Genomic DNA, 12827 nt, shown 5'->3' with positions numbered 1-12827 from the left:
ATCAAAGGTCAGTAAGGATTAAATTTTTACTTACTATTTAACTAAAAATGTGTACTTTGTATCTGTTGATAGTTTTGCATGCTTGGCATATGGTGATAAAAGTTCCATTTCCTTTTCTAGTTTAAGGAAAAATAAATGATTGCATGCATAGACTCTCATCCTTTTTTTGCCACGCACGGAATGCTATAGTTGCAGCAAACCCTGATTATGTTGGTTCTTTATTAAAAAAAAACAACAAGCAACAGCAGGAATTTTTTTAGTGCAAACACAAGCCCGGCAATTTTCTCTACTAATTAAGAACATTATTCAGTGGGCCATACTGAGTTTTAACCATGCACATTCCCATTAAATCTGCCATTTAAATGGGCAGGCACTGTTTTGGACAGTGGAACAGAGACTGCCCATAGCTGGGGATCTACCTCCCATGCCTCCAGTTCCAGCACTTGCAGCAGGGGAAGCCCCACACTGGATCCTGCTGCTTCCCCTGTTCCCTCTTGCACAGGTCCCCGTACAGGAGTGGAGGGAGCCCCGCCCCCTGCTTTCACATGCAGGCCCACATCATGGAGCCCCTACAATAGAGGCAGCCAGCCATTGGAGACACGTAGGGGGTGCATGCAGGTGCATGGGCACCCCCTGAGATTGGCCACACCCCCCCTGAGAGAAGCACTGGTGGCACTTCCAGGTTCCACTAGCACTTCCAGTTTTGCTGCTGGCACTTCCACTGGCAGCGGTGGAACCAGGTTTATCTCAACTGGTGCCGGCCATTTTGAAACTGGTTTATGTGCACTGAACTTATGTTCTGTTCCAGGTTTAAACCAGTTTCTGATCACTTAAACTGGTTTGTGTGTAATGTCTGTCCTTACCCTAAGTGAACAGAAACTGTTTTAAACCTGGAACAGAACATAAGTTCAGTGCACATAAACCAGTTTCAAAATGGCCGAAATTGGTTTAAGATAAACCTGGTTGAATACAGTATCAGACTTAAGTGATTTGCCTCAAACTGGTTTATGCAATGTCTGTCCCAGACCCCTTGCTGGTTTAAGTTAAACCAGACTCCCACAGCATCCCAGCATGCCCTCTGGGCTGGGTGGGGCTCGCTGCTTGGAACTTCTGTCCCAGACTCCTTCCTGGTTTAAATCAAATCACAGTCCCCCAGCATCCCAGCATGCTTTGCAGCCCTGGGCTGGGCTCGGCTGTGCTGTCTGTACAGAGCAGGGTTGGCCCCGCTCCTTTGCTCTGTAGCCAGAGCAGTGAGGGCTGGGTGACAAGGGAGTGGGATGGGAAACCTGGCTGGGGACCCAGTCCGGTCTGCCTGGCAGGGGTGGAGAAGCCCCTGTCAAGCATTTCCCCAGCTCGCTACCCGAACAGTGGGGGATGTGGCCAGACACTGGCCCCGGCGGCATCCTGAGGTGAAGGGGGGGGAACAAGGGAGGATTTAACCCCTCTTCAATCTCCCCCTCCTTTCCCCACTTCAACTCAGGCTGCCGCCAGAGCCAGCATCTGGCCATGCCCCCTGCTGCTCTAGCGGCAACAGTGGGGAACTGAAATGCCTGGCAAGGGCTTCTTCCTCCTTCCCCTTCCAGGCACACCCTGGCTGGGAACTGTACCGGCCAGAGTGGGGGTTTAAACCCCTCCCCAAATGGCCAGCCAGGGCCTAGCTACACCCTGCCCCTCCCCCCATCCCTGCTCAGCTTCCCTCCAGCTTTCTGGCCACTGACAAAGGGAAGGGAGGGCTTGCTCTAGCACCCCCTGGCTTCAAGCCTGAGCCACAGAGGGCATGTGCCTGCATTTCTGGAATCAAAAGTGAGTGTCTATTCACTTGATTCTTGGTTCAATTTATACAGGTTAGACTAACCTGCAAAGATTGAATTGATTCAGGCTTGGGCTTTTTGAAGTCTGTACTTAGCCTGATAGACCACATACATGGATTCATCCTTACAGTAAAAGTTCTGTTATCCGGCATCCCCCAGGAATGAGGATGCCAGATAACAAAATATGCCAGTTAATTGAGCAGCCTAAACAGGCATCCTTGCCTGTTCGGGCCGCTGCTTCTCCTGCCACATCCGGGGTGTCACTGTTCTTCCCGCAGCATTGCTGCCACTCCTGCAGCATCTCCGGCCCTCCTGCAGGCCCTGTGGGCCCCATGGGACAGGAGGCAGGCCCCGCGCAGCCTGTTATGCTCCCAGGCCATGGGGGCTCAGAGAAACCAGAAGTGCCATGGTGGACACTTCCAGTTTCCCTTTACCTTACAAGCCGGCATGTCAGTTAACAGAGCATGCCAGTTTGTATGGTGCTGGTTACTGGAGCTTTTACTGTATATGGCACTGCTCTGGCAACATGAAATATAATCACCAAGTTTCATAATGAAGCACTGTTATGTAACCATATATTTAACTTACATAAGGTAAGTCAGTAAAAAAGTGCTAGTGTTACTAGTTAAACTCTTGATCACTAAAAAGAAAACTAAGTTTTTGCCTACTCTGTGCTGTTTCTCTTTGGAAGGTAATCTCATAGTAGTATCCATACACAAATTCTTATGAAATTTACATTCGATGCATTTAAATCTAGATATGAAATAAAGCTATACTAGTACAATGCTAAAACAGAAAGTTTAGATGCAGTCTTCAACTATTCAATTTACTGCATGGTACTGCATGACCAATGGAAAAACAAACAGAACAGTGTTGTATATTAGGAGTGCACCAAGAGAGATTTTTGGGGCCTACACCAATAGCCAATTTTTAAGGAGGCATATCGGCCAAGACTGATCCAATTTCGGGGGGAGGGGGCAGATTGAGGCCCCTGCAGTGAGGGAGGGAGTGGGGCAGGGGCTGGGGCTGAGGCAAGGGCTGGTTCTGCCCAGCTGGGGCAGAGTGGAGAGGGGCACAGGATGGAGCCATGGCTCATACGGGGGACAAGGCAGGTGGCTCCGCTGCTGCACGCACTCTGGGAGGGCATGGGGGGGGGGGTGTGCCCCTTGGATCTGCACATGGGGTGTGGCAGGCTGCCGCTGCGGGCTGGGGGCTGTGCTGGGCTCTTCTCAGTGGGGGCTGGACTGCGCTCAAGGCGGGTAGCGGTGGCACTGGGGACCTATAACCACCCCAAATTCACCATAGCTCCTCCAACCCCCCTCCTATTGTCACCACCCATCCTGCCCCAAGTGCATCCTGGCCCAGGCCCGCTGCGAGGAGCCCAGTGCAGCCTCCAGCCCCATCCCACAGCAGCAGCCCGCCCCACCCCACCCTGTTTGCAAATCCAGGGGCACACTGCTCCCATGCCTTCCCGGGGTGCACACAGCAGCGGGAGCTGCCCCCCCTCCCTACACCCCCCAGATGAGATGCAGCTGTCTCATGCCCCACCCCACCCCAGCTGGGAAGTGCCTGCCCCAGCCCCGGCCCCAGCCCCACTCTCTTGCTCACCATAGAGGCCTTGATCTGCCCCCCCCCACACCCCATCTCTCCCCCCACCCCTTCCACCACAACAGACTTACCAGCTAGATGCAGCTCTCCAAGCTGCCAGACTATGCTCCCCACTGCCTCCATGCTGCACTGCAGCTGCACGAAAGCATGGGGCATTTATCGGCCACATCAGGCAAAAAAAAAACGATTTCCAATACAGTCAATTTTCTTTATATCGGTGCCGATCCAATATTGGACCGATGTATCAGTGCACCTTTACTGTGTATTACATTCTATTAGAGTGTCTAGAGGGCTATACATAACTGTTTTATGACATATTTACAACCTGAGAGAGAGAGCTCTAAAACTAATGTTTATTAAAATGCTCCCATACATATATATCATTCTTTTTTCAAATGCATTAAGCACCATTAAGAAACCACACCTTGTTATCATTTAAATGCAATCCCCTAGTTTCCTATTCTGTAAATTGATGCATTTTTCTGATTATATTTTCAGCAGTCACAGAAAGAACAGTTTGAAGTCTAAACATGTTAGTGAATCACCCTTAAGAATAATAAATAATAATATGTTACACTTGTGTAAGCTTTTAATGAAGAAAACCTAAAAAACTGTTGACAGAGACATGTACACCAACTTCAGATGAGCAAGGATCACAAAATCTGAAAATCACCATGGTGCAGACAATCTGGATAAACCGATATATACATTAGCCTCTCTGAACATGACAAACAGGATTTTGCCTGTGTCTTCTGCACTGGAGATTTCACCCATAAGTTTAGTTTATACACCAAATCCATGTGTAACAGGGGGCCGCTCGGGGCCAACTTCCCAGTGGCCCACCCACCTGTTTCTGAGCTAACCACCCGCCTTCTCACCAGCCATGCCTTGTTGGTAATTATTTAATAGATGTTAATCAAGCAGGAGACTGCCCATTTCTTGCCCCGATGCCAGGGAGCACTATCTGCGGCTCCAATCCTCCCCTACACTGCAGCCCAAGCCTCACAGATGGCATCCATTTGTTCTCACAGTCACCAGCCCCATGCTGGGCCCCATAATCCTAGTGTTGAACCCTTCTATGGTCCCTCCATTCCGGCGGCCTAACCCACCTTCATCCTGGGCAGCATAGCTCCCTGAACTGCTTTCCCTTTTGGGTGTGGTCCCCCCAGAACTTTTGGCTCCACTAGCCCTGGCCCACCTCTAGGCCAGTCGGGACCCCAGGCCCTCGGCTCTTGGGCGTTCCTCATGGTGGGCCCCTGGCCCTTTGACCCTTCTGGTCCTGGCCCCAGCATTGACCAGTCAGGGGAAGTCCAGACAGACATGAGTCTATGGCCTCACTCTCTTTCTCTGGGGGTCTACCCTCCAGACCCTACAAAGGGGTAACCTACCCGGTTGTGGGGGCTAGGGGTTAAGGCACCCTGACCCACCTTTCACCAGGATGGTAACTGGCTTGGTATTTCCTGGGGGCTCCCGCACCACTGGGAACCCCACCAGGCTACCCACTCCTGGCAGGGTGCAGTTTTAGGTCATGCCCAGGACCAGGAGCCTCCTGACCATCCCCTACAGCTCCTCCCTTACCTCCCGACGATACCAGCAGCCCTGAAGCCAGGCAATGTATTTGCCTGGCCTCCCAGCAGCAAAATGCTCTGTCTATATGATCAGCCTTGAATCTAAAATGGCTGCCCTCATCAGGCACCTGCTGGCTGCTGGCTTCCAGCCTTTAAAGTGGCAGGCACAAACAGTGTCCTGCCACACCATGTCAGACTTAGAAACAGAATACAACCTAACTCAAGTTGCAGTTTGGATCTCAAAACAATGCCTCAGGTTTTTTCTCCCTCAAAATCTTTTAAAAACTCTACTCTGGTAATTAATGAAATTGGACAAAATGTAATATAGTTTTCTGCAAGCAAATTTACAGGTATGCATTGCATCTGCCAAGGATGACCACAAGACGACAGATTCAAATCATGGCAGTAAAGTGGAAGAAATCCAAAGTTCTTTTAGCATTAATTCAGTTTCAAGTCACGTCAAAAGCAGCCTTGTTTCAACTGGGATTTGGACTATTCAATACACTTGATGAATCAGATGTAGATTTATGTCTGCCAGATCACAGAAATAGTTTTTAAAGTTTTTCTAAGGTTAAAGGGACATAAAAATTTGCCACTACATGTTGGAGCAGTCAATTGGTTGGCCTAATTAGCTCATTAGCAACTCATCTATGAGGTGTTACTACAAATCATCATTCTTATACATCAGGGGTTTTCTTACACATGGGGGTGGTGAGAGGCCAGATGCAGAGCTGGGAGGGAAGCGGGTGGTGAGTGGCTGGACATGGAGCATGGGAGAGGGGTGGTGAGCAGCCAGATGCAGACCGGGGGCATGGTTAGCAGTGGAGCGATGGCAGCATGGCACCTGTGTGATCCTGCTCTCGCCCTGCCCTGGCCTTACTCCTGTGAGGGGTGGTGGTGTTCTGTCCCTGCCCGCCCCCATGTGCCCCCTGGGACATTTCTTATATATAACTTCACTGGCAATCTCACTTTTTAAAGGAATAACAAACTATCTAGCTAATCCCTTCAAAGTTGTACATAAGGAAAAAGATCAGTCCCTTCCTAGCTTCAGTGCCATGAATCACAAGGTATGAATATATTCCAGTGATTCTCAACTGGGGTGGCACAAGACTCTTTGCATCAACCTCAGTGCCATTGCAACTAAGCACAAGTGCCCCATGCATCTCCATTCCCAGGAAAGACACGAGAAGCCTGTCTTTGAAGCAAGTACGGCAGGAGCAGTTTTATCAAAGAAACCCACTGCAGGCAGGAACAGCACCTCCTGCTGCAGCTGCTCATCAGTTCAGCCCTACATACACCTCTCAGTTAAACAGAAACATGCAGAACACTTCCTTCTGGTTGGTGGCAGAGGCATGCCAGCCTGGAAAGTCAGGCAGAACCAGTGTTATTTGAATTGAACCCTAGACTCTGGTGCACCTGTTTAGAGGAGGCACATGTGGGGCCAGACCATGAACTGGCTGCAGCAGAAGGAGGTGCATTAGGTTTATTTTATAAAGTAGGTAAGCTGAGTACAACAGTGTAAAAAGGTCAAGAACTGCTGGTATAGTCAAGGCAATGCTACTAACAAATCATAGTTATCTAGACCTAATTTAAAAAGAAAGTCACAACTGGTGCTACAGCAGAGATTCACTGAGTGAAAAAGGGGTTGGCGTGGGGAGGCTACTCTTATTGTATGCATGTGTGCAATACTGTGCCTTGTTTTATGCCAACTTTGTTCTATAGGTGGATGAATAAAATTTTCTATCAGGAGTTGGATGATACAAGTTAGAAATGATTTAGACTAGAAAATTTCACTAAAGACGTTTGATTTAATACTTGGCTACATCCCTCATAATTTTCACACAAACAAATGCAAAGTATGAAACCTCTTCCTTTGCACTCTTCCTCTCATCCCAGTTATCCACTGTCTATATACTTCTGCCTCACCTCAGTAATCCCTCTCCCTAACTGGTAGCCATATGAAATGGCAGGATAAAATCTAACTCTTACAATACTGAAGATTTTCCCAATTGAAAGGAGCAGAAAAGAGCCTTCAACAAGTATAGTTGGGTATGGCTATGCTGCAATCAAAGGTGTGACTGTAGTGCAACACATGGAGAATCATCCCAACTAGTTTTTGTTTAATTAGCTCAGGTACTGGTAGCCCTAGGCTAGAGACAGTCATTAGACATAAATCTGTTTAAGTGATCAGGAACTGCTTTAAACCTGTAACAGAACAGACATTCATTGTACATAAACCAGTTTGGAAATGGCTGAAAACACTTCGAGATAAACCTAGTTGAATGTAGTATCAGACTTAACTGATTTGGCTTACACTGGTTTATGCAACATCTGTCGCAGACCCCTTTCTGGTTTAAGATAAACCAGACTCCTCCAGCATTCCAGATGCTTTGCAGCCCTGGGCAGGGCTCTCTGCTCCAGAGAGCTGAACTAGCCCCTCCCCTCTGCTCCCTAGCTGGAACTCTGGCAGAGACAGCAGGCACAGCAGTATCTGCCTGGATTCCCCCTGCTCCACCCCTCCCCTCCCAACACCACCACTATTCTCTACTCAAGCAGGGATTCCCTACTCCCCTGTCCCAGGGCACAGACTGTAGCCAGCATGTGGTATGCTAGCTAATGCCAAGAGATGTCTGTGTAAGGTAGACAGGACAAAGGCAGACAGGACAGTGTCCAGTGAGAGCTTTTTGGAGCTAAGAGGTTGAATTAATGACAAAGGTTTTTGTTTTCTTGATGGGCTGATAAACACTGTGTAACTCCCTGCTGTGTAAGTAAATGCTGTGTAACTCCCTGCTGGCTCTATCCTGAGCAGCAAGGTGGAGGGGGAACCCCTCCCTAATCCAAGGGGACCAGCCATGCCCCGCCTCAGTTCAGCATTGTGGAAGGGAAGGGAGGGCTGCTCTAGCGCTCCCCCGGCTTCTAGCCTGAGCCACTGGAGGCATGTGTCTGCATTTCCTCAGTCCAGAGGGGATGTCTGTGTGGTTACAAACTGGTTCAGCATAGCCAGGTTTGACGAACCAGCAAAATTGAATCAATTCAGGCTCAGGCTTTTTGAATCTCTGTCTCTAGCCCTAAAGTCACAATACTATGGGCTTCAGCCGCTGGATAAGGACCCAAGTTCCTGAATGAGCTTACTTGGCCCACACTGAAACCCACAATGTCATGGTTTCATTATTATATTTTCACTATCACCAAGCAGCAATCCTAAATTTCAAACACATACTTATGACAGATGCATCAAAATGACACCACCATTACACGACTGGCTAACCTCTTGTCTGCTAAATCAGGGGTGGGCAAAATGGCCTACCAATTGATTGGATCTGGCCTATGGCTGCCCCCAAAGCACTCTGCATGGGGATGAGCCCCACCTGGGACAGCCCATGCCATGCTTCAGGCCAGCACGCACAACTTCCAATGAGATGGCTCCTGGTGCAGCTGCAGTTGCCTAGGTACTGCTTATCTCTCCTTGCTTCCAGCGGTGGCTCCTCCTCCTGTTCCTGCTCCAGGCAGAGAAGAAGCTTCAGCCAGACAGCTCCTTCCCCTCCATATAGAACTCTGGCTCCAGCTGCCAGCTGCCATCTACCCACTCCACCCAGCTGGATGGGTGAGAGCCAGAGCCTCCTGCACTGGGGCAGAAGCCACCTGTCTGAAGCTTCCTCTGCACCTGGAGCAGTGCAACAGGAGCAGGAAGAGAAGCCACCTAAAGCTGAAAACAAAGGGAGCCAAGTAGCACCCAGGCAGCTGCAGCTGCACTGTGAGCAACTCTGCTAGTAAGCTGTGTGTGCTGGCTAGGGCTGGGCTGCCAGGAGTGGGCTGGAGCAAGGTGTGGGCTACACTGGGTAGGGCTTAGCCCCATGTGGAGTGCTGCAGGGGAAGCCATGGACCACAACACCAGGGTGAGAAGTGCTGCATGCACTCCCTCCTCCTTTCCCTTGCCCCCAGCTGGCTCCCAGGATGTAGCACCCAAGCCTCCCCTCCCCCCACATGCGTCCCCTCCCACAGAGCAGGGGTGTGTAAGGAGTGGCTTTAGGGCCCAGCCCCATGCTGTCACTGCCCTGTAACTCCTCCCCATGATCCCAGCCTCACCTACCCATCCTGCTCTCAAACACTGCTCCCTGTCCACCCATGGCCCCATCCCACATAAGGAGTTTTGGCGAGTTGTCCTGCAGTGGAGGGGGAAGCAGGAGTGGGGTGCTGACCCAGCCTACCACAACTCATCAAAACTTCCTATGTGGTTCCTGAGGCCAAATAATTTCCCCCGCCCCCGTCCCCTTGTGCTAAATGCTCCAACACCAGTCCTAACTCAACAGAAGGTTAAAGTGCTGTTTAACTTTGAAAGTGTAAACTGTTGGCTCTCTACTAACAAACTCTGAACATTTTACATGGTGAATGGAGATTTTATGAAGGCACCTAAATAAAGCAAGATAGTTTACACTATGAAGAATCCAGCATGCACTTTGTTCTTTACCACGTTGTATAAAGTAAACTTCTGAGGCCTGGTTAGACCTATGGGATTAAAAGTAAGGCAACAAAGCTATGAAGAAGTTTTTACCAAGAATATAAGGTAGCATGCAGCCTAGATGAAAGAGCACTGCACTGGTGCTCCCGAAACCTGTACTCTACTTCTGGTTTTACAAATGGCCTGCTGGTTGACCTTACACAAGTCATTTCACCAGAGATGTAATTGGGTGTTTGAGCACCCTGGGTGGCAGCTGTGAATGAGGCAGCATCAGTAGCTGTGCTGCCAGTAGCACAGTGATGACCAAGCCAGTCTTGTGTCTCCCCCCAACTCATGCTACTTGCATTTCACCTCTTTGTGTCTAAGTTTACCAAATTTGTAAATTGAGTAAAACATTACTGACCTCCTTTGCATTGTGCTAACAGGAGAACATCATTATTATTACTCCTTTGAAGGCCTCTCAAAATTTCAAGAACAGAAATTAAAGTAGGCAGTTGTTCGTAGCTGCAGGTAAACATTACTGTATGCTGAGTGATAATATACATTCCCAATACTGTGTCATGAACTAGGTAAATCTTCCATTGCTGTTAGAACTACAAAGGATGCTGCATTCTACAACTGCAAAATCATCAGTCAGCATTACTAGGAGCTATTTCTTCCCCTTAATTTAAAAGCAAGAAAGACCATACATGAATATTAGCATCTAAAGAAAAATAATTTAGGAATGGAGATCCAAATTCTATATCAGTAGGCATAATTCATAAATAAGGAATATATCAATGAGCATGTTAGGGTGAGCCACCGTTAACCTTGGTTTCTACCCTCTCACCAAACAACACTACAATTGGGTTGGTCTAATAAAAGATATCAAATTCACCCAAGGAACCTTGTCTGCCTATATCCTTAGACCAACACGGCTACAACCTAAACCCCTGCAACACTACAATTAGTAGTTTAATAGGACCTGACTGTTCAATTACCTGAATAAACAAGGAGAGGATTATAAATCTACTGCAAGGAGACTGTCCAAATTAGCTGTCTTTAGTGTTTGCTTTAAATGTCTCTTAGCTTCTAGACTGTCATTTCATGAAAAAACGTATTAAATTCAGATACCAAGTCTTTACTACACTACCTGATGCTGAAAATCTTGCTGAGATTGAGGAGCGTCCCATTCAAGTCTGGGCATGTGAAAAGTTTCCAAATGACATGTTCAGATTAGAGTTCTAAATTCACATCTTCGTGCCCACAAACTGCTAGTACCCATACTGAACAGCAAGAATTCATGCCGCATTGCTAGGATAGGCAATGTGTGTGGTGGGCACAGGGGACAAATGCCCTCCCCGGTTTCTGCCCCAACAGCAGGGCACAGGGCTGCAGCCCAGCCAAAGTGAGCACCTGGCAGCAGTGGGGGTGGTGGCAGCATAGAGTTGTGCCCCCCCACACTGTCAATACTTACACATCATCTATGATTGCCAGGGAGATATCAAAGACTAAACCTCTCCTTGCTGAGATACTATCCACAGTGAGAACATGTGCTTGCCAAAACTCTGGTGTTTCTGATATTTTGTCTAGACATCTTTTGAATCTGACTGATGCAGGAACATTACAAATGGTTGAGGAAATTGAAGCTTACAAAAGAGCTTTGCAAGACTTAAAGCCAACATATAAAATATGGGAAATGTGCCTAATGGCATCCAAACTTTCCTCACAAGGTCAAGAGGTGTTTTTATACGAGACACAAGAGGGCCATTACAAACTCACAAGAGGTTCCCCTATCAAAATAAAGAAAGGTGGTGTTTTTTTTAATAGGAGACATTAAGAGGGCCATTACTAAACATCAACAAGCAAAGATGCTTATCTGATGAAACTGAGAAAGACATTCAAGTAAAGGTCCTTTACTCACAGTTTGATCAAGAATCAAGACTACGCTAGAAAGAAACATTAACATTTTCTTAACTGTGGGGTAGACCTTCTAAGACAGATGACAGCTGTGAGTTAAAGGAGCAGTACCTGGTTGCAACCCACTGCTTTACTAGACATCTTCAAAGTCACATATTACTTTACTAGCTTGCCATAAGCAGTCTGAGATATGTGTTTCCATGGGGGGAAAGAAAAAAAAAAAAGAAAAATATGGACAGATGATGATTAGTGTTATGCTGTCACAAAAGCCTGCATATGGCACCTGAAAACTAAAGAGATCTTAGGCCGCAGAAACTTTGAAGGCATTATGTGTATTAGCATTTTATGCAGTTGGACCATTTATACTTGTTCAGCAGAAACAGATGCTGATGCATGATTTTTCCATGTTTTTGAATCAAGAGACATCAGAGTGTAGATTATTGTGATTGGGGCCTGTCAACATTTCTTTCTACTTAGAATTTGTAGTTTGGGGGGAAAAGCTGGTTGCATGTCAGTGGTAGACAGAGTTTTCACCATAATCCTATAACAGGATGTATTGAGACCTGGCTTGTGGTTTTTTGGAGTTGTTTGTTTTTGTCTCCCTTCCCTCCCCTCCCCTGATGGATTAGGAAAATCATCATTTGGTATTCAGGCAGTCTGATTATGAAAACCAAATCTGCCTGTAGATATCCAGTTCACATGCTGGATTCAGGTTTTTTTCTGTGGTCTTGTACTTAGTAGTTCACGGTCTACATTTTTAAAGTGAAAAGCAAACAGAAACATTTCTTGTCTACTAACAGGTGACTTTATAAGCCTGCAACCAAAACTGGCTGGATCTGGCACGATCTGTCAGATACAATGCTGTGACACTCCGACACAGGGCAAGCGTTCAGGATAATGATTCTTCTGCTGGGCCAAGAGCGGCAGATCAAGTTTTCAGTTTTGTGAATGTGGGTGGCAGGGTGTAGGAATGGGTCAGATGCTAGCTGGATCTAGTAGGCTCTGGCTTGTCCCTTCACCCATGAAAACAAACAAAGAAGAAGAAGGGTAAGAAAGATGACATGGCACCTACACCCTTCCTGAAGTGCTCTGAGGATATGCAAGCAGGGCAGCCAGCCAGAGAGTTAAACCTCACTACTGTGCTATGTAGCATGCCCTATGGAAGATTTACCAGGGGGGAAGGGGGGGGGTGTCCCTCCCCACCCCACCTTCCCTTATGGTAGATCTTGTTGCCTGGGCGCAGGTGCTGTCACCGAGGTGCTTTGTGCGGCCTGTTTAAATAGGAACTGCAGACAGTGTTAAGGAAAGAAAAGGAAAGGAAAGGAAAAAGAGAGAAAGAAAGAGAGAAAGAAAGGAGAGAGAGAGAGAGAGAAAAAGAAAGATCTCCGTCGTGTCCCCTCCCGTGAGTGACACCAGGACAAAGTCCCCTGTCCGAGGTGCCAGCCCGGAGCGCGCGCCCAGGGCTGGGACGCGGGCGCAGCT

At 47.9% G+C, this 12827-nt stretch overlaps 1 protein-coding gene across 2 annotated transcripts in view; it reads right to left on the bottom strand.

Annotated features, from left to right (window-relative positions):
- The window catches only part of AIG1 (androgen induced 1), a 210369-nt gene that overhangs the window by 197091 nt on the left and 451 nt on the right, over positions 1-12827 (bottom strand). Inside the window, exon 2 of one of the 2 annotated variants that reach the window (XM_059713615.1) lies at positions 11970-12358. The exons of the other annotated variant lie outside the window; for it this stretch is intronic. Coding sequence (XP_059569598.1) covers positions 12338-12358 — 21 coding nt within the window. The 3' untranslated portion in view covers positions 11970-12337. Of the gene's footprint in view, positions 1-11969; positions 12359-12827 lie in introns of those variants that run through there. 2 annotated transcript variants of the gene reach the window in all.

Source organism: Alligator mississippiensis, chromosome 1 (genome assembly GCF_030867095.1).
Source record: "Alligator mississippiensis isolate rAllMis1 chromosome 1, rAllMis1, whole genome shotgun sequence".
In the NCBI taxonomy this organism is placed as follows: Eukaryota; Metazoa; Chordata; order Crocodylia; family Alligatoridae; genus Alligator; species Alligator mississippiensis.
This window is presented reverse-complemented; position numbering and strand designations above follow the sequence as displayed.